The sequence below is a fragment of the Colletotrichum godetiae genome, assembly GCF_030913485.1.
Source record: "Colletotrichum godetiae strain CBS 193.32 chromosome Unknown BDP55scaffold_84, whole genome shotgun sequence".
In the NCBI taxonomy this organism is placed as follows: Eukaryota; Fungi; Ascomycota; class Sordariomycetes; order Glomerellales; family Glomerellaceae; genus Colletotrichum; species Colletotrichum godetiae.
Genome location: NW_026851332.1, coordinates 18,373 through 38,912, shown reverse-complemented (window position 1 = coordinate 38,912; position 20,540 = coordinate 18,373). Strand labels below are relative to the sequence as shown.

Sequence of the window (20,540 nt, the reverse complement as noted above, 5' to 3'; positions counted from 1 at the left end):
CAGGATGATAGATAGACCGACACATGTGGCATGAACTCATACATATACATGGCAGTATTAAGTTTTACATCATATATAATGTATCTCATTCCATGACAGCTGCACATTTCTGCAGGATACAAGCTCACCTCCAAACGAACCGTGGGCTTCAAAGACGGCAGAAAGCCGGCCGGGGTACGGCAGGTGCCCATTAGTGGGGCGCGGCGCTCGGCCATGTGGGTCACTTCAGCCGCAGTGCACCCCCGAGTTTTGCGCAGCGGCGCACAACTCACCATGCCCATTTCCCCTTTCAAAGCTGAGCATCTCAATCTGACCAACTCCCCCATCTTCAACCTCCTGTTCTATCTCACTTCCAAATCTAATCCGTTCAATTCAACATCCAAATTTCGACCCAAGAACTTGGGGAATCGGCCTCAGCTTACCTCGTTGTACAGACAGGGCCTGTACGCGACGCACAACAATGAGCCCCCCGTCCCCAAATAAGGGAAAGGCTCCCATCACCGAAGACGGAGACTTGTCCGACACCTCGTCTCATCCAAGCGATGCCGAGTACGTCGACGGCGAAGTCATCTCCTCTCGCCATCAAGAAGAGGACAAAAAGCCGGATTCGACTGTTCCTGCTCAGCTCTCATCTCGAGGCTCTCTGCAGGTCAGCCAGGAGACGCAAGGCGAGAAATGTACCAAGCTCAACCGAGCTTCACCATCTCTACGGCGAGGCAGCACTTCACATTCAACCGTATTCGATGCCGAATTCTCTCATTCGCAAACCAGCCAAAAATCTTCATTGCCACTAGATTTGACAATGAAAAAAAAGAAAAAGAAGGCCACATCCACAGGCGCTGATGGATTTGACGCATTTTGTGCTGCTGCATCGGGAGAAGACGCCCAAAATCTCCTATTGGCGGCAGACCGAAACGTTAAGTCCGAAACCTCACAGAATGAAATCATGGTCCGGCTTGGGCATGCCACAGATGATTTGGCTCTTGAGAAGTCAAGTTTGAAATCCGAAGGTGACACCGAGAGTAGCACATCCAATTCTGAGGACGGGCCAACAGAGAAGAATGAGGACCGCACTAAGAAGGTCCAAAGCCTTATAGTTGATAGGATCATGTCCTCATTTATGAGCTGGCTGGACACAAGGAAGAAAATGAAACAAGAGGTGGAGGAAGAGAATGAATCGCAAATCGAAGCCTTGCTTGAAGCTGTCCCCGGCGGCGATGCTGCAGATGGTGCTCTATTCGAGTCTGTTCCAGCAATGCCGGCAAGTGTTTCTGCTAGCGTGCCGAGCTCATCCAGGCATGAACTCGAAAGCTTCATGTATCGTCAGGTTCCGGCTCCACGTGCTCCTGCGCCCGTCACTCGTCACCGGAACTCGAATATTGCTATCCCACCGCCGCCACCGCGAACCTCATTGATAGAATCACCACTAGCAGGACCACCTTTACTAGGAGGGCCGCCTCCATTAGGAATTCCACCACCACCAGTAGGAGGGTCACAATTATCTGCGACTTATGTTCCGAGTTATGATTCAATGGTAGATCTCGCGGGGATACCACCGCTGGCATCAGGTGCACCACCAGTAGTCCCAGCACCCATGACCATACCGCAGGCACAATCACGATCAGGCTACACTGATAGGAGAATAAGCGATGTCAACAAAGGCACGAGTTTTCGCAAACGGGGACGTCCTCCAGTATCAGCACCACGATCCTTTGTCTCGGCGGCGTCACCACCAAAACTCGGCGCTTTGTCAAGAGCATCCGTATCTTCGTATGGGGCAGTAGATGCGCATCAACCTGCAGCAGAGGTACAAGCGGATGGCGCCCGCCAAGTGGCTATGCACACAGGCAAAAGGGGGCGTAAGGCAAATCCATTGATAAAGCACGACAGGTCGGCAGGCGATCAGGCGCCCGATGAAGACGAAGACGAACAGGGCGAGGAGAATCGGTTGCCCCGCGCGAAACTTTCCAAAGTACAGGAAGACGTTGTTGAAGGCGCAAAGCTTGCGTGTCCCTTTTTCAAGTACAACCCGAGGAAATATAAGACCCAACGACCGTGCTGCGGGCCAGGGTGGGACCACGTCCACCGTATCAAGTACGTTCATCCTCTCTTCATACATGCGCTCACTGCTGACGACTCACCAGGGAGCACATATACCGCAAGCATTCTCTTCCAAAATTCTCATGTCCGCGCTGCTCCCAGTCTTTTGAGACCCAACTGGCTCTGCAAGCCCACGCCCGCTCCCTAGACGCTTGTGACGTACGCGAACCGGAGGTCTTAGATGGCATCACACAGGACCAGGAGAAGAAGCTTCGTTCCCGGAAGAAGACGTCGGCAAAGGAACTCACCGAAGGGGAGAAGTGGTCCCAGGTCTACAGCATCGTCTTCCCCGATGTGAGAGAGCGGGAGATCCCGTCACCGTGTAAGCTTGTTTTCTGCCCCGAGGGGGCCAGGGATTGATGCTAACTCTTGCAGACCATAATGCGGAGGATGCCGACACGAACCTGGGCGGCTACGAAGACTACCTTCGACGCGAGCTCCCGCCACTTGTCCGCCGACAGCTCGAAAAAGAGGTTGAGCGTGAGCTAAGCTTTGTCGAGGGAGGCATGAAGCAAAAGGTCATCGACATCGCTCGGAACCTCCAGCTCACGCTCTTCAAGGGCTACCAACAGCTTGAGAACCAGGAGCGAGGACTACAAGACCCACCGAGTGTCATTCCGTCCTCAAGCTCCGAGACGGGAGGGTCTTTCTTCACGGCGACGGACACTTCGCCGTCGACCATAACGACCAGCGGCACAACGCCGGAGATCCCGGATCCGTTGGACATATTTGGTGACCCTGCAATTCCGGACTTTGATTTTAACTTCCTTGCCGATATTCCCTTTCCCGAGTCACAGTCTCTTTCCAAGGGACAGACTCTAGACTTTGGGTTCGATCAGCATTTTGATATCCAACAGCCAGCCACGATCAAACCTGGGATGGAGATGCTCGGGGCACAGCAGCACGATCCGTCATACTACGGAGTAGATGGCTACCAAGATACAAATGGCCAGAGGATGGACGCGAGTGTTCTGAGTTATGTTCCATGAGTTGTTGGGCACGATGCTTTCTCTGCCACTCTCTTATCGTTCTTTCCTTCCGCCGATGTAGCACCCGAGATACCCAATTAGTCCATCATCAATTCATCCTTGACAGCATACTTTGCCTTGGATTACGGGCGGTTAGCTCAATAATGTTGTTCTGAAGCCGCCGCATTTGGCGTTCGGGCGTTTCGCTATAGACAACGAACTGATATACTTCGCCAGTGGCCCGAAACACAAGGCACGGGGTCCCGGGGTGTAAGCCCGGAGATAAGCGGGCAACCCAAAGAGCGGGAGCTAGCAAGGGATTCCAGGAGCTCTCGAATTAAGGTTTATTTGCTTACGTTGACCACATATTATGGAGCCATTGCACAGTGATGTGCCGTTCCCTGTCTCCCTGCTTTACGATCTGTTCTAGTCTCTTGCCAAGTTGCCCGGACCTACTGTTGATAGATGCTTACGTTGACTGCAGCTGAGCCGGCCGGCACTGAAAGTAGATCCAAGTCCATCACACATTGCACGGCAGTGTATATAACGTCAACGACCATGAAGTACATCACAGGAGTCTTTCCCAAATCCTGTAAACGTTTCAAGCTTCAAAAAAGTCAGCAAGATGGGTAGCGCGTTGAGCAACATGTTCCCGCCAAAGGCCAGCTTCACTGAAGCAAATTTGCCTGATCAGAGCAACAAGGTTACTTTCGTCCTATACACCCCCGCTAACACTGGTTCCAAGACTCACAGACATAGGTTTTTATCGTCACAGGCAGCTCTGGCGGCCTAGGCAAGGAGCTCACCAAGATTCTCTACGAGAAGAATGCCAAGATTTACATGGCGTGCCGGTCTGAAGCCAAGACCGCAGCCGTGATCAAAGAGTTGAAGGAGTTGTACCCCAACTCCCAAGGCCACGCCGAGTACCTGCACCTAGACCTCAACGACTTGACGACAATCAAGCAGTCCGCTCAAGAATTCCTCAGCAAGGAAACCCGTCTCGACGTCCTCTGGAACAACGCAGGCGTCATGACCCCGCCGCCGGGGTCCAAGACAGCCCAGGGCTACGAGCTCCAACTGGGCACCAACAATCTCGCCCCGTTCCTATTCACTCAGTTCCAACGGCCGGTGCTATCTGGCACCGCCAAGATTGCGCCCAGGGACTCGGTCCGTGTGGTCTGGGTATCTTCTAGCACGGCGGCTATGGCACCGAAGCCGCCAATCGATTTCAGCAATATGGATTATGCAAAGGATGAGAGCCAAATGCAGAAGTACTCGAGAAGTAAGGCCGGTAACGTCTTACATGGAACCGAGTTTGCGAGAAGAGTATCTGGAGAAGGGATCACTAGCGTTGTAAGTTGGCGACTGAGCTTGCAGATGGATGCACCTACTTACAGCGTCGACCAGAGTCTTGACCCCGGAGTTTTCATGACGGATTTGCAGCGTACCATGCCGCTGTGGCAGTGGATCATCGTGGTGAGTGCTGCTTTAGACCCCTGCCGTCTTTCCATCTCTGACCACATCTTGATGCATTCACTAGAAATTCCTCGCGCACAAGCCGATCAACGGTGCATACACCGAGCTTTTTGCTGGCTTAAGCCCATCGATTACGGAGAAGAATAACGGTGGCTGGGGTAAGATGATTAACCGACTTTCCCAAGTTCTGTGTATAATACTAACGGGAACTTCTAGTGGTCCCCTTTGGTCAACTTGCAGCTGGAAGAGAGGATCTCCGCGACAAGGAGCTGGGCAAGAGGTACTGGGAGTGGACAGAGACCCAGCTCAAGCCCTATATCTCATGATGGATTTGCGCTGGTCTACCAAGATCTTTCATGTTTCACTCTCTCTTTCCTATGTTTCTCTTCGATGTACAATGAAACATGTCGAAAAGTTTGCGAGATCCGATAAACAGGCGCAACAGAGCTTGTCAGTCATCCTCAAGGTTTCTTGCATACTAACAACCCCGTAAACTCCTCCACCAAGCACTAGTCTGTATCATACCGTCTCTATCATCTCTTATAACCAACTTCCACTTCTCCAAGAACCATGGCATCGCTTCCCAGCTGCGGCCATCCCACGGCACACCGTTTCCACGCCCATGCAAGGATCCCATCGCGGAGCCCCAACATTGAACGCCCCCACTCAGCATGTCGATGCAGAGGTCGTCCTCGTCTATCTGCGGTGAGGCCTCGGAAGCGAGTGTGATGGCGTTGGAGCGGAATGATGGCCATGGCATCAGGTCGAAGCAAGGATGATGAGCCCGGACACGCTGGATGAAGGTCGGTCTCAAATCAGGGGTGATATTTTGAAGAGCTGTATCATCGTCGCTCGAGTCGTGTTCGTGTTCGCTCAGGCGATTATTTGCAATGCTGTAGAATAGTGACTGTGCGTTCTCGTCCATCAGATACTCTGTTGTCATGCCGAGCTGAGCTGCGATGGCACGCATTGCCGATGCATATGACATCGATCTCAAGCTGATGGCGTCTATCGAAGGTCTAGGATAGGTCGGCAGCACCCATTCGAGTGCAGGTCGTTCCTCCGGTGCCGTGAGATGAGCCAATATCCTGAGGCCGGCAATGACGACTTGCCTCATGTCGACGCCGCCGCATCTCGCTTTGACGGTTTCGATCCACTCGCGCGATGAAAGCGACAATGCACTCTCGTAAAGTACGGGGTCCATAGAGTACCCCATGACTGTCAATCCGTACTTAACAACGTCACGAATAGTAAAGTTCTCTCTCACCATGATGCTCCAACCTTTCCTGTTTTCATGAGCCGAGAGAGACTGCAACGCCTGGTAGATTTCCGATGCTGTGAGGTTGTATGAAGCAGTATACGCCTCCACGTTTCTATTTGTCGTGTCGTCTGCTGCAGAGGGACACGGAGGGCAGATTGTAACCTCCTTAGCGCGGTCTTGTGAGGCTGCTTCTTGCGTCACCCACGCAGCGGCGACCATCTGCTCGAGATGCCGGACCTTGGTTTTCTGCCTTGCACCTGACGTAGAGTGAGTACAATACAACGCAGGAGAGCTACTGGATCAAGTACGGTACGCCCGCTGAGCGTTGGCATTCTGGCGCTTTCGGCGGTCCTTGGCATCGGGCATCTTTCTACGAGGCATTGCGGCGTAATGGTTCCAACAACTGGACCTGTAGCCTCGACTAAATTGGGACCGTAGCTGATTGTACAGATTGAAACGATATGAATGAGTATCTCGAGAGATTGAAGCAATAAGAGGGTCTCCGATTTCAAGAAAGAATGCTGTATGGCTTGGGCAGATGAGGTTGAGTAAGGTTGCCTCGCGGACTTTTGGTGCAACCTAATCTCCGCAATGTCCGGGTGCCAAGTCAAGCATGTTCGAATGCCTAAAACGTGAGAGTTTCCCATTCATTATAAAGAATTTAGAATCGAATGCATAGTATTATAGGCCTGAAAGTTGCGAGGGCAATAGCCCATTATTAGATAACTGCTAGATTCTCGACAGATTTGCTACAAAAGTCGTAGCTCTCATCCAACCAACTACAACTTTCCCTGTCGGTTGTCCTCGCCAAGCTTCAGGATAGATGCAAGATTGTTTGTCTCAATGACTTCAAAAAGTCCCCCAAGACCAGCGAGACGACGTTTCTCGCTCTCCTTGCGGAAGAACTCTTCCGCTGTCTTGATTCTCTTTGGGTGAATCTCGTCCAAGAGCGCGTAGTCACGTTGAATGACTCCCTTGTTGCCCCCAGAGTTCGTCCACATTGTCCAGAAACCTGAGAAGTTGTCCCTAACAGACATAGTCGCTGGGTCCGCGGGATCGGCGTTGTATCCGGCAGGTTGACTTGAGATTGGGAAGTTGTCGAAGTAGACGTCCATGGGAGTGTCAATGTACTGAGCTGGCTTTCCCGTGGCCCTTTCAAACGCCTTTGCCAGGTCTGCGTAGTGAATATGGTCGATGGCTACCTCCAGATCCATCCCGTCAGATCTTTCGGGGTGGTCAAAGAGCCAGCGGGCATAGTGCTCGCAATCATCGAGGGAAACATGCGGAACTGCGCCAGCACCGAGGGGAACTCTCCATGTGACAACCTCATTTTCAACCCGTGGCGTCATGATTGTTTTGGAGGAGATCGTCATCTCAATGTAAGGGCCGGTGGTGAAGATGGCGACACCCATGTTGTTGCCTTTTCTCTGCTGCAGCATCCACTCGGCTAGACGACCCTTACCATCGTAGTGTCCGCATCGGAACTTTGGGTCATAGCCGCTCTTCTTATAACCGTAGTCGAGGTTTCCAAAGACGAAGAACTTGATCCCAAGCTCCACTGCCAACTCGTAGCAGCGGATCGTCCAGTAAGTCTCCGTCTTCTCGCCGCAGTTGAAGCCATCGATGTTGACAAAAGCACCCCAGCACCCGGCGAATCCCTTGCGTAGGTCACTTTCATTGGCGAAAGTTCCCTCGATGAATTCAACATCTCCAAGTTTTGTGAGTTGCTTCGCTCTCGCAGAGCTAGAGTCACGCGTCAAGACGCGTAGACTGTAGCCACCATCCTTGGCAAGACCTCGACAGACGGGAAGGCCTTGGGCACCAGTGGCACCGATGACGAAGATGCGGCGGCTTGCCATATTGATGAGATTTTCGAGTGAGTTAAGACTAATAAGTTGCGTTTACTGTGGTATTCCTTGCTAATCATAGCAGTTGTGGGGTGCTCTTCTCCCTGCAAGGAGCCACGGCATTTCCTTATAAGCTCTTCCGTGAGAGATCCTTCCCTGCTTCCATCCATCGGATCTCACACGTAATTTGACTTGTCGTTCATGAGAAGCTTGAGGTCAAACGGTCAGCTTGGACTGACTATTGTTGATTAGTTATTCGATCACAAATAGATGATTAGTGATCCTTCTCGACTACCAATTGGGTTGGTGAGTAGCAACTCGACCAGACATCAGACAAAGCACGGGATCAAATGCTTCAATGGTACATTTAGCCTTCTCCACGAAAATCCGTCAAGAACGTAACAAATAGAAGGCTGCTGATATTTCTTCTCCGATGTTCTTGCCAAGACTGACACGCGTCGATGACTGCATGCGCACTGCAATTCCGCGCACCTTGGTGAGAAAGTAACTAGCTAGACTGGTTACCAAGGGAAGTATAAGCAGCCATATAATACTTCTGATTGAATGGTTCGGTAGAGGCCAAGTGTCTCCTGGAATTTAATAAAGAGTCCGCTAGGAAGACAACCTCAGACCTGTCTTGGCTAAGAATACGCTTTGAGGAGCGTGTCAGACATGTGATGCACAAAACGCTTGATCAGTAATCGGTAGTGGCTATGATCTCCAGCTTACCAATCTTTGAAGACTCAGCCATCGTACCTCTTGAGGCGGGAGTAGCAGATCTCTCCATCAACTTTGTCCGCTGTGGTAGTCATTCTGAGCCGAGGGAACTCAGCGAATAAAAGTCACAGGAGAAGGATATTGACTCGTAGAGTTGTCACATAGCCTTATCTTATGTTGCATGTCTACTATGAACAGGTCGAGCTTCAACGCGCTTGGAAATATGACATTGTTGTTCTCGATGTAAAGTACTTTAGGCAGCAAATCTACCTACACAGGCATCATGTCGAAAACAGCCAACACCCTAGATCAAGTCCTCTTGAAGCACTCGATTATGCCATGCGGGTTGCCAGGAGATGTCCAGAACTCGGCTCTTCCCAGCCCGGCCCTGGCGAGGACATCTTTCCACACATCTCTCGGTCGTTCCTTGCCGCCGACACTCAGCATAAGAAGATCTATGGCGGCAGTATGAGCCGAAGGCGGGTTTGGCGTGATCTGTTCCGCGATCAGTAGACGACTATCCTGTGCCATGGAGCTTGCGATACAAGCCAGGATCTCCACCACCAAGTCGTCACTGTAATTGTGAAGACAGTAACGGATGTAGTACACAAGTGCTCCTGGTTCGCGTTAGTCATCGTTCTCAAAAGGGTTTGAGAGACTGCCGGCAAACCTTTGACTGGTTGCTCCTTGTGAAAGTCAATTGCCATCAACTTGGTATCACCAAGCGAGGCAATAGAATCCTGAGACTTGGTGATCTCACCAATGACTGTGTCAAGGTCTTGCAGAACACATCGATTCGATGGAATGCCATAGTTGTCGCATATGAGAGACATGGCATGACCGGAACCACCTCCTACATCGACAAAAAGGGGCCTATCCGCGGTTCCTGAATGCGCGGCATCTGAGATCCAGGAGAAGTCGTAGACGCCACATACCGGAAGAAGCAGTCCCATTGCCTTCATTGAACGTAGAAAGATTCTCTTGTCCTCAGGATTCTGGAGAGATACCTCCCAAACGTTCTTCTCTGGCTGGTCATATGCAAAGGTGTATGGAACATGGGTTCGGCCTCGTGGTTCTCGGAGCCCGTAGGCATCAAAGTACTTCTCGAACTGTGCGTACGACACCATGCCATGTACGAAGCTAAAATTTCAGTCGCTTGCAAGCAGACGCGTGGGTGACCGGCGTACTTACACGATTCTGGTGAGATCTCCATCTGGGTTGTCATTGATGAACATCTTGGATTTCTCGGTATGAGCCACAGCATCCTCACCTACTTGCCTTAGGATGCCCGTAGAGTTCAACATCCACGCGAGGCGAACTGAGATAGAAAGGTCAACAATGTTCCATGTACCTGAGTCTAGAGGTGATCTTACCGAGCAGCTGCAGCTCACATCCAACACTACTAGCCAAGTCCTTGTACGAGATGGATCCTTCTACTGGGATCTTTTGGAATACTCCCCAGGCATTGAAAAGCTGCTTTGCCGTCATTTCGCCGACCTTGATACAATCGTTCATAGCCCTCTCCCGTGGAGTGTCCTCTAGCTTATCGATAATGGTTTGCGCTCGTTGAATGATGCTGGACTTGAACTCCCGCTCATTCCTGGGAGTCAGGTCGCTGGCCGAGTCGTATGTACCCACGTCATTGAGTAGATCCTGAGCGAGCTTTCTGAGCCCCAAAGGGGCTTGGGCCGCGATTTCTCCCATATTGGCGAAGGGGTCTGATGGTCTATGATCAAATGAGTCGGTGGTTCCGAGTCTTTTTAGGACTTTCGGGAAGGGCTTTACAATATTGACACGCTGCGTGCTTGCGAACCGCTATATTTGTAGCTGGGAAGAGTGGAAGGCTTGGGTGTTCGTGAGGACTGACAAGCAAACATCTCAACCCAACGTCGCCAACGAAGGATCCGTTGGAACAGGGATCCAGATTGCGACAAACAAATACAAACAAACTACATGAACTTGCTGCAGACGATGCCAATCTCGCAGGGGTAATCCCTCGCAACTTGGTAATCGTCGTTTATTCTCCCAAGTTAAAGACCAATACTTCATGGTTTCATGGCGGGTGAGATTCCACGTAGGCCAATTCACTTAGACTGGGCTAAAATGGGTAACCTCAAAATGAGAAAGCGATTCTACATGATGTGCGTGCCTCAATTGCTGTACTCTGCAGCTACCAATTTGAATCACGCATCGATGAGACCAACGGCTGCCAAGTCGTCTATATCCCTACTAGCACATATACAGCGCATTCCAACGGGCACGGAAGCAACCCGCCTGTCATACTGAAGAGCGGCGGGACAAAGCTGCAAAATCTCCAAGCTTCAAAAACCATGAATACTCCCGAGAGAAAACGTGCATAGATAGTTATTTCGGCAGTGAAGTCTTCTATCAGCATGAACCGGAGTCGCACTCCAAATGTCCAACCAGCCCGGGTCTGAGATGCCTGGCCTTGATCCGGGATTCCGGAGCAATACAGAGCACCAAGGAGCTTCGCAATGTGCCCAACCATGAAGGAACGGCATCATCAACTAAGAGTAGGCATAGACACGAGTTACTGCTGAAATGTAAACATTCGCATTCTGATTCATCGTATCAAGTACTGACAAATAATACTCTCACGGCTTAGCCAGCACACCAGACTTGACTAACGACTCCAAAAACAACTTAATCGCTTCAACAGCAACCGACGCAAGATTTCCAGCCCCCTCATATGACGGATCAAACGAAGCAACCGTAAGAGAAACTGGCTCAGCCTTCTCTGAAATTGCCCCAAAGCACCCGATAATATCCTCCCTCAACAGCCCACCCGGCGCAGCAAACCGATTCGCGTGTCCTATGGACGTATCTAAAGAATCAACATCAAAATGAACCATCGTAGAACCAAGATTCTTCCGCTGCAACACGACCCCAAGCTCAGCCCCAAAATCAACCTTCTTCTCGGTGCTGCCCCAGATAACATCGAACCCGGCCTCTGCCACCCTGGCTCGCTCCAAGTCATTCACATCCCTCATACCAACATGCACCAACCGCTCCAAATTCATCGGCTGATGTCCCGGAACAGTCCCCAATAGACCCTTCCAACACTGCCCTGCGAGCATGGCAATCGGCATCGAGTCAAAGTATCCGCTCATAACGGTGTCGGGTGTATTAAAATCATCATGCGCATCAAACCACACACACCCCAATCCACCCTTCCCGACCCCTTGCGATGCGTGAAGTCCGGCAGCGACGCCAACAGCAGAACTGCAATTCCCTGCAAGAACAATCGGGAACGAGCCCCTGCGGCGTTCTTGCGCGACTAGCTTTGCAGTTCGTTTTATGACCTCGAAGCTGCGCCCGATTTCGCCTTCGTGGTCGTCTACCGGCTCGACTTTGATTTCACGGAGGGGAAGACCGAGGGAGCGGAGAGCGGAATCGAGGCCGGAGGTTTTGAGGAATGCTGGGCCGGCGCCGGGGCCTTTATTGTGGAGGCCGACGTGGTATGGGGAGAGGATGAGGGAGAGGGATCTGAGAGGGAGCTTTGACATGATGAAGGAATGGTATAGCGGATGAAGAGAAGTGGTTCAAGAGAGGATTGCGGCGGAAGATAATGTGGTCATTTAAGCGGTTGTTCACGGAGTACTCCGTTCATTCCGTTGATGATGTGGAGATGGGTGGTCGATGTGTCAACTCAAGGGCGCGATGACACGCCTATCAACTTTTTGACTGGCGCGGAAAACTTCCTAGTTCATCCAAGGTTTTGCGAGGATACAATCATCCAGTGTCACAGTTGGGCAAAGTCAAGCAATGAAGAAGGCTGCATGTTGAGGCTTGTTGTAACAAACATTACTAAGTAGACTGCATTTCTTGGATATCTTTTCATGCCACTCCATCAATCTGCTCGCTATGAACAAAGGAAACCTCCGAGGTATACCATTCCAGTCTCTCAGGGCATTAAGAAACAACACTTTTCGTACAACTCACATGTCCACTCAATGATGTCCCGAAGACTTGGACCCGGCAACACTGACAGGACTCACAAGGCTGATCCTGCTCAACACGCTCCCCGCCTTTCTCCGTATCCTGCTCTCCCGGACCGGCGTCGGGGCGGTCGACACGCTCAAGGGACTAACCACATCGCCGTCCTCATTCTCATTCTCCGCAACCTCGCGGTTCTCGTCGCCCTCCTCATCCGTTCGACTGCTCCCAGTCGTCATGCTCTCCATACTGCTCCCATCATGCTGAACAGCAAGACTCAATCTCGGCCTCCTCGGACCCTCCAGCTCGACAGGCGACGCTGGCCTCCTCACCCGGACGCTACCTACTCCGCTGACGGCGCCCTCAGCAATAGAGTCCATGAGCGGCAGCGGCTGCGCAGTCGGGTTGCGATAAGCCTCCACCGAGCTGGATGAGCTGGCGCTTGTACTGCTCAGCCCGCTCTGGTGAGATGCCTTTTCGCGAATCACTGTTGTGCTAAGTCGCTTCAACCCGCGACTCCATGCGGGATGCGACTTGGGCGAGAGGACCTCGGCAATGGTCCTTCTCTTGGCGTCACGCATCTTGCGGGCTACGAGCTCGAACTGCTCCGCCATTGTCGGGTGCGCCATGATCTCTTCCATCGAGATGGTTAGGTTGTGAGTCCCGGGAAGGCCCAATTTGGGCAGTTCCTGAGTAAGATACTCGGCGAGTTGGGCTGCAGGCATCATGCTGCCCCAAAGATCGTAGAACGCTGCGTTGGGGAGCTGTGTTTCTGGAACACCGAGTGACCGAGGGTCCAGAACCTTTGTCCAGACCTTGGAGATACCTAGCTGTACGGCCTTGCGGTGATCTTCGGACATGGAAGAGCCGGCATTAGTTGGCTTTGTCTCCATGTCCAGTTGAGGTAAGGGGATCTGCGGCGGGACGGCGCAGTAGTCCGCCGAGGAAGGAATGAGCGGGTGGAGCATGGAAACCGAGGTAAGAAGCTCGATGCTGGAGCACAGCGCTTTGAGTGTCTCATTGGCAAACAAGCCGGGGATGCGGTTCTCACAGAAGGTAATGGAGATGTCTCCGCTGCTCGCATCTTCCTGCGTAGAAATGACGTGCAGATCGTAGACGTCTCTGCTGATGGGTTCTTGAACGCTGAACTTGCATTTGATTGTGCCGAGGTTGAAGACTGCTGCTTCCTTGGCGGCATCCTGATGGCGGTGCTCGACGACCGTGCTGAAGCGTGTCCAGTACGGGAGCTTGGTGCACTTCTCGACGATCTCGAGCCAGCCCATATTCTCGAACGGAATGCTCATGACACGCTGGCCATGAACATACCTGAGAAGCTCGAGGGGGCTGCTCAGCGTCTCTGCAAATCGCACGCGGACTGGTATGGCGTTTGATACTGGGCCAAGAGTGCCGGAAACATCGGACCCATCGGACAGCCTGAGGTGTCTTCCCTCGACGATCTCACCAAACAGAACGTCGCCTGAGCCAGAAAGGTTAGCCAGGACCATGGCCCAAGCTGACTTGACGACGGTGTCAAACGAGATGCCCAAGTTGGCCAAGGACATAACCGAGACCTTCTGGGTTATCACCTTGACGTTGGTGCTCATGGGAGGTGGCCTGCTGTGGGCAACGACCTGGGTCATCTTGGCACCATCCAGCATGGTTGACCAGTGATCCTGTGCGCCAGTGGCATGGGCCAACTGCGCAGAGCGGACGAAGTCAAAGTAGGTGGCCCTTCGCGGCGGACAGGAAGGCGCAATATAGATGCTCTTCAAGTGCTGCAGCAAAAGCGAGATGGAGGCGTCGTCGTACTGCGCTCCAGAAAGTCGCAAGACAAGATTGGACTGCTTTCCAGCGTCGACGAAGAAGAACTTGGTCATGGGAACCTCCAGGTTGAAGGAGCCAGTCTGGTCCCTCTTGATCAACTTCTCCGTCATCGCCGATACCCTCCATGTTGGAACCTCAATCCTTTTGAACTCTGGGACGAAAGACTTGAATGCGACCTGGTAGACCCGCCTTTCGTGGGAGACAAATGCAGTCCGCAGGATTGGGTGGATCTTGGCGAGGCAGATGCAGACGGCCTCGAGCTTCTTTGTCTGTACTGCACCGGTGAAGCTGAAGGTGAAGTAAGTGAGGCTCGAGCTTCCTTTGAGTAGACCGGTCTCGAGGAACTTGAGTTGAGTGGCAGAAGCTTCTGCAACATCGTTGATGGCATCTCGTTCGACGTTCAGCTTCGGAGCAATTACATCGTTGATAAACTGCTCCTCAAAAAGCGTCTCCGAGGAGGATCCCAAGGACGGAGCGGCGGTTCTTTCGGGTTCCGCAGTCTCGAGAGCGTAGTCTGAGCTCAGTGTTACACCTTGGCAAAGCTCTGTGAGGGTAGCGCCACGCAGAACATCCGGCAGAGCAATAATGAGCCCTTGCTTGCGACATGCGACGACAAGTTGGCCTGCGAGGAAGCTCTGGCCGCCCAGCATGGGGAAGCTCTGGTTGCCTCGGATGCCTGAAGCCTCTACTCTCAGGAGAGTCGCCCAAATTGATCTCATACGTTCTTCAACCTGGGTCAGCGGGAGGGGCTTGATGCCAACCGCGCGGACTTCATCGGGCGATGCGACTGAGGAGAGAGCCTGCAGCTGTTCTTGTGACAGCCAGCCGACCATCTTTTGGAGCTTGCGGCGGTTGACCTTCAACGACGGTGTGACGGGAAGGTGCCTGACGGGAACGAAGATTGTCGGCATCATGTGTGATGGCAGACTAGTCCCCAACGAGGACTCGATGAGCTTCTTCGCAATGTAGGTGCGCTCTTTGGTGGTGATTGTGATCCTCGTAAGATCCTCCGATCCTTCAAACAGCTTCTCTCCAAGCTCGACAAATGCGGCAAGGGATGGTTGCGCATCGCGGCTGATGATGGATTCAACTGCGAGATCAACGCCTTGGCCTAGACATCGGCGGAGCTTCTGCTCAACTTCAGCAACTGGAATGACTTGACCATTGATTTCAACGTCGTCGCGGCCACTGGAGACGAAGTCAAGCAGACCATCCTCCATGTACCGGACACGATGGCCAGTCTTAAAATAGCGTGTCCGAGGTTTTCCATCCTCGAGCGATACGTCGGAGTCCTGAGGTAGATGTGCCAAGGGCTGGCCGGGGACGAATCGATGCGCCAGGGTGGGGCTTTCAATGATGAGCTCGCCAATAGCCCCAATAGGCATCAGCCTACGGTGATCTTCGGGGTTGACAATCCAGAATCTCCCCAGGAATGGAGGCGCGACTCGGGTGAGATCTGCAGCTTTCTTGACCTCCAAGACGGAGATACCGAGAGGGCAAATATCAGGAGCGCCGTAGGCGAGCAGGACTTTCGTCTTGGCTACCCAGGGCGCGCAGGTGTCTTCGTCCAGACGTCGGGTTCTGAAGCAGATGGTCCTCAGGCTGGGGATCGCAGCAGGTGAGATCTTCCGTGCCAGGACTGGTGTCATGTAGGACCAGTTGACGTCCATCCTTCGAGCTGCACCGACAATGTCGCTGGTTCTCTCAACAGAAGAAGGTACACAAACACAACCACCATGCACCAATGTCGAGAGTAGTTCGATCAAGGCGGTATCGACATTGAAAGACGACAGCTGCATGACACGACTCTCTTGGTTGAGGTTGAGAGCGCGACCCTGTGTGACAAATGCGGAAGAAAGAGCTGCGTGGTGGAAGATGATTCCCTTTGCCTCTCTACCTCGGGATGAGCCTGGCGAAAGAAGAATGCAGGCGGCGTCATTTGGCGCGGCCATGGGCAAGGGCGCCTCCAGTGAGAAGTCAACCTCAAAAAGAGTGTCATCCACGACCACGACTCCATCGACAATGGCCTCCAAATTCTTCCAAAGTATGTCCGTTGCGATGACAACCTTGGGCGAGAGCTGGCGGATAAATGTCTCAACATTGGCTCGATCCTCGGCGTCAATGGGCACAAAGCAGCCACCGGCCTTCAACACGGCCAGAATACTGATGACTGCCCACTTGTTCTTGTCGAGAATGACCGGCACAGGAACGCCGGGGCGAACACCCCATTGAGTGAGGTATGTGGCCAGGCGAGAAACGAGGCGGCCAACCTGCCTGTACGAGAGCTCGCCGTCCCAGGCGCAGATAGCCTGAGCATCTGGACGGAGTCGTGCTTGCTGAGAAATCAGGGCGTGGACACAGCCAGGCAAGGGCTCGGTCGTATTCTCAGCTCCCCAATCCCGGATCAATAGTTGTGCATAGTCTCTATCAGTGAAGAGGTCGATACCGCTGAGGGCACCTTCCGGGCTTCCAAGTATGGCGATAACAGCACGCCCAAAGGTATTCGTAAGGTTCTGAGCTTGAGAGGGAGTCATGAGCCTGTGAGACACACCCGTAACAAGCTGTCCATTGACAAGAGTCAAGGAAAATGTGACGTCAAAGTCGGGAGTGTTGAAAGCCTGAATGCAGGAGAGCCTCATGGGGGGACGTGTAGAGCTGAAGCGGCTCTTGAGCTCGTGAGGCTCTTCCTGGTAGGATAGGCACGTGTTGAAGAGCTGGTCGCCCTTGAGGCCCAACGCGTGCTGAATCTCTGACATTGGTACGTACTGGTGCCGGCTGCAAGCGGCAGAGTCATCTTCGACGGATTTGAGGACCGTTGCAACGGATTTGTGGTTTTCAAGTCCAACTGTACATGCCGTGGTGTTCTCGAAGGCGCCGACTGAGAGAATCAAGCCTTCGGGGGCGTCTCCTGTATCTCGGCCTGACGAGCGGTAGCCAAAGCAAACTTGACTTGAGCCGGTGAAGGCGCGCAGGACAAGTGCCCAAGCCATGCGCATCATAGTCGATCGACTGATGCCTTGTGATCGACAGAACTCATCGATCTGAGCCACCGGTGATTCAATGTGGAAGTTTGTGTGTTGCATAGTGTTGTTATTTACTGTCATCAGGCGCGGGAATAAACATGGCCGTGTTTCTTGAAGGCGGCCTATCCAGAAGTTGAGGCTGTTTTCTTGTCGCGCAGATGAGATGTATTGGATGCATGCAGCGTGGGATGGATCAAGCATCTTCATGGACAGCTTGCTAGAGTTGTACATTCTCTTCAAATCCCACACAATGTTTTGAAGACTGAGAGCCTAGGGAAGCGTTAGCGGACGTTTCAATCAAGCGGATTATCAACTCACATCACAGAGCGCATGGCTGATGTCAAGCCTCAGGAAAGTGCTCGCGTGCGACTTGCACACTGACACTCGATGGCGTGGATTGGACGGCGTCGGACTCATCGGTGGCAAGGCATTGAGAACAGCCACAGGGTCTGTTCCTGCTTCGGCGTCGACGAAAAGCATATCTGGTGAACACTTCCGTAGGATGACCTGATCGAAAAGACCATTCTCGGAAATGCTATCGATGAAGACAGTCCTCAGAGCAGGGTACTTTGCGACAATCTGCTGCCAAATGGTGCAAATCTGAGCCTGGTCAGCGAGGACGCCGTTCGGGGATGACAGCTCGTAGATGGCGTTGTTGTGGCACGTCTCCAGATCTTGGGTTTGGCTGATGAGGATCTCCTGCTGCAGCGCTGTGACGGGGAGGACGTCCTCAATATCCCGAGCACTGGATAGGCCGAGTGCAACCAATCGGTCGGTATTGAGTTTCGCCAGGCCCTCATATGTTGTGTCGAGCATGGGAACGTCGGACAGAGTGAGTTCTTGGCCACGGTATCGCAACCTGCCAATGGCTTCGTAGAGCAGGTGCTCATACATTTGAATCCAGTCGGCAATCTTATCCTGGTGGTTGGAGTTTTTGTTGTAGACGATCTGGACGGAAGCTGAACCTTGGTCGACCATGGCGGAGACCTCAAATAGAGCAATCCTAGACACGCTGGAGCCAATGTCGGCTGCGTCCGTTGACCACAGCCTTCCGGGGATGGTGAGTTGCTCGAGAACGCCCTTTTCGCGCTCCAACTGTTGGACGGATCCGGCATAAGTGAACATGATCTCGAAAGGCCAACCTTCAGTGCTCCGAGTCGCGGCTTCGGGACCAAAATACCGAGAGGCGAAGTAGTTCCACCCACGACGAGGAATCGATCGTCTCGTATCTTTCATCTTGCGCAAGATGTTAAGAAAGTCGTCGGCCATGTCGACTGGCATAGACACAGGACACAGTGACGTGAACCAACCGACGGTCTCTGTGATGTCGATATCCTGACTCCAAGGTTCTCTGCCGTGCTCTTGGTTCCACACAACAGGTGCTTTACGGTCGTGAAAAGTCTGACTGAATGAGAGTAGGAGAGCCGCCATGTAAATGTCTGACATGTCAGTTTTGAAGACCTGGTTGCATGCTGTGTGAAGAATCGCTGTGAGTTCTGGGGTGAGAGTGAAGCTTGCAACTGAGATTTCGGCATAGGTATTGTGTGAGTCCTCGAGACCCCAGTAACCGTACTCGCCGCTGGGCAGGTCGTAAGGCATCACTAGCTGGTCTGGATTGTTGCTGATGTATTCTTCTTGAAGCTCATTCCATCGTTGAAACGGCATGGAACGCTCAGAGAACAATGTGCCCTCTCGTAATAACTCGTCAAGGTCGTGAATAATGATACGCCATGACATCATATCCACGACGAGATGGTGAGCGAGAAGGTAAACAAGCTGCTGGCCGTCATGAGTGCGGAAGTGGTCAACTGAGAAGACTGGTCCGGTCTCGATGTTGATACTCGACTGTGACTGTGCGATGATGTCCATTACCTCCTCCGTCGTGCTCACCGAGTGATAGCGGAACCCATAAGACCCGTCAACTTTGGGGATGATTCGTTGTGTCCAGCCTTCCACGCCAGGCCTGAAACGAGCGCGTAGCATAGAGTGATGGCCGACGACAGTTGCAATGGCGGCGTGAATATCTTCCAACGTTGAGTTGTTCTTGACGCGAAGCAATATGCTTTGGTTGAACCGGTAGCCACCGTCAGAGTCCATTCGCTGCTCGATGCGGCCGCCGATGCCGGTATCGAAATAAAGCTGTTGTATCGGCGACAGCTTGAAGCCTTCTGTAGATTCCTCGTTCCATGTGTCGGTGCGGTGATTTTTGCGGTATGCGAGTGATGCTAATTGCCCCAAAGTAGGACATTGGTGAACGTCTTCGGGCCTCACTGTGATGGACTCGGTTCGACATGCCGCAACTAGCATCATGGCTGAAATGTCATCGCCGCCGAGTTGACCAAATGAGAAGTTCATGCCGACTTGCCGTTGCGGTATCCGGAGAACATCGGCGACCTTCTTTTGCATAACTCGTTCCATCTCGGTCAAAGGCTCCTGGAAGAGCTCGTGAGACTCGAGACTCGATATTTGGTGATACATGTCTTCGTTGATGTTCTGAATCCATGTCTGCAGCCGTCTCCGGTCGACGGAGCCCTCCCCGTTTGAAGGCATTTGATCAAGCACGATCCATGAGTTTGGCACAGAATGAGATCCTTCCGAGGTTTCGAGAGCCAGTCGTACAGCTGCGACCTGGCTTCCGGCAAAGTGCATCTGTGATTGGGGAATGAGTCGGATGCTGGACAGACTGGTTTGCGAGATCCGGCCCGACGCCAACGTCAAGAAGGCCACGAGTTTACCCTCCAAGAAACCAGCCTTTGGTCTAATTACAGCTGCACTCCTAATCTGGGGGGTAGACTGGATGAATCGTTCGATTTCGGAATATGGTGATTTTATTGGTGCCGCGTCGGAGCTGTTGCTGGAGTCGCACGAGGAAGTTGAGCAGGCGCTGTTTCGTCTGGGACTTGAGCTGAAGACATCGGAGGGAGATGTGCTGCTCTCTCCTTCGGAGTCCTTGTCCTTGGACACAGGCGCGGTCTGAACGAAGGGGGTGATGCAGGTCTGAAGCTCCGCCAAGGTTTGACAGCGTAGAATGTCGCTCGTCCTCAGTCCTAGTCCGAGGCTCATGCACTTTTTCCTGAGGGCGACGGCAGTGGGTCTGTCGCCGCCCAAGTCAGAGAAGGAGTCGAATAATTCTATGCTATTCCTCGGCAAACTTAGCACGCTGGCAGTTGCTGAGAGAAGTCTATCTTCGACAGACTCTGTGTGGAATGACGACATTGTTGTGTCGATTTTGGGGAGCGGTTTTGGGCTGACTGAGTCGGCCATATTGGATGTGTGTGTGTGTAAGTGCTCGCTCGGTCTGGTCTGAAGAAGAAGGGTAAAGCTGGGTGGATAGCTTGGGAGGGGTATCTCAAAGATGCATGAACAC

The 20,540-nt window shown here is 52.6% G+C and overlaps 7 protein-coding genes across 7 annotated transcripts; 2 read left to right on the top strand and 5 right to left on the bottom strand.

Annotated features, from left to right (window-relative positions):
- The first annotated feature begins 201 nt into the window (after nucleotides 1-201).
- Nucleotides 202-3,430, top strand: BDP55DRAFT_684383 (uncharacterized protein). Its single transcript, XM_060576402.1, has 3 exons — nucleotides 202-2,094; nucleotides 2,145-2,422; nucleotides 2,476-3,430. The coding sequence occupies exons 1-3, from the start codon at nucleotides 461-463 to the stop codon at nucleotides 3,087-3,089; spliced, it is 2,526 nt and encodes an 841-aa protein (XP_060422555.1). The 5' UTR covers nucleotides 202-460; the 3' UTR covers nucleotides 3,090-3,430.
- BDP55DRAFT_418000 (short-chain dehydrogenase) lies at nucleotides 3,392-4,946 on the top strand. The gene is made up of 5 exons (XM_060567426.1): nucleotides 3,392-3,771; nucleotides 3,828-4,421; nucleotides 4,476-4,544; nucleotides 4,609-4,702; nucleotides 4,761-4,946. The coding sequence occupies exons 1-5, from the start codon at nucleotides 3,694-3,696 to the stop codon at nucleotides 4,868-4,870; spliced, it is 945 nt and encodes a 314-aa protein (XP_060422554.1). The 5' UTR covers nucleotides 3,392-3,693; the 3' UTR covers nucleotides 4,871-4,946.
- Nucleotides 4,947-5,031: 85 nt separating this feature from the next.
- BDP55DRAFT_511796 (uncharacterized protein) lies at nucleotides 5,032-5,325 on the bottom strand (the record flags this gene model as incomplete). The annotated part of the gene is made up of 1 exon (XM_060567717.1): nucleotides 5,032-5,325. A coding segment is annotated over one exon (294 nt), but the record flags the coding sequence as incomplete, so codon positions are not given.
- Nucleotides 5,326-6,447: 1,122 nt separating this feature from the next.
- BDP55DRAFT_684375 (NmrA-like family protein) lies at nucleotides 6,448-7,853 on the bottom strand. The gene has a single exon (XM_060576401.1). The coding sequence runs from the start codon at nucleotides 7,662-7,664 to the stop codon at nucleotides 6,585-6,587; it is 1,080 nt and encodes a 359-aa protein (XP_060422552.1). The 5' UTR covers nucleotides 7,665-7,853; the 3' UTR covers nucleotides 6,448-6,584.
- An 825-nt stretch (nucleotides 7,854-8,678) lies between these two features.
- On the bottom strand, nucleotides 8,679-10,073 carry BDP55DRAFT_566544 (O-methyltransferase; the record flags this gene model as incomplete). The annotated part of the gene is made up of 4 exons (XM_060570513.1): nucleotides 8,679-8,986; nucleotides 9,040-9,509; nucleotides 9,561-9,687; nucleotides 9,743-10,073. 4 exons carry the CDS (start codon nucleotides 10,071-10,073, stop codon nucleotides 8,679-8,681), a joined length of 1,236 nt encoding a protein of 411 aa, XP_060422551.1.
- A 779-nt stretch (nucleotides 10,074-10,852) lies between these two features.
- BDP55DRAFT_684374 (putative arginase) lies at nucleotides 10,853-12,165 on the bottom strand. The gene is made up of 2 exons (XM_060576400.1): nucleotides 10,967-12,165; nucleotides 10,853-10,903 (listed from the first exon to the last, which is right to left on the bottom strand). The coding sequence occupies exon 1, from the start codon at nucleotides 11,894-11,896 to the stop codon at nucleotides 10,985-10,987; it is 912 nt and encodes a 303-aa protein (XP_060422550.1). The 5' UTR covers nucleotides 11,897-12,165; the 3' UTR covers nucleotides 10,853-10,903; nucleotides 10,967-10,984.
- Nucleotides 12,166-12,340: 175 nt separating this feature from the next.
- BDP55DRAFT_566505 (AMP-binding enzyme) lies at nucleotides 12,341-20,437 on the bottom strand (the record flags this gene model as incomplete). The annotated part of the gene is made up of 2 exons (XM_060570510.1): nucleotides 12,341-17,443; nucleotides 17,492-20,437. 2 exons carry the CDS (start codon nucleotides 20,435-20,437, stop codon nucleotides 12,341-12,343), a joined length of 8,049 nt encoding a protein of 2,682 aa, XP_060422549.1.
- Nucleotides 20,438-20,540: the final 103 nt, after the last annotated feature.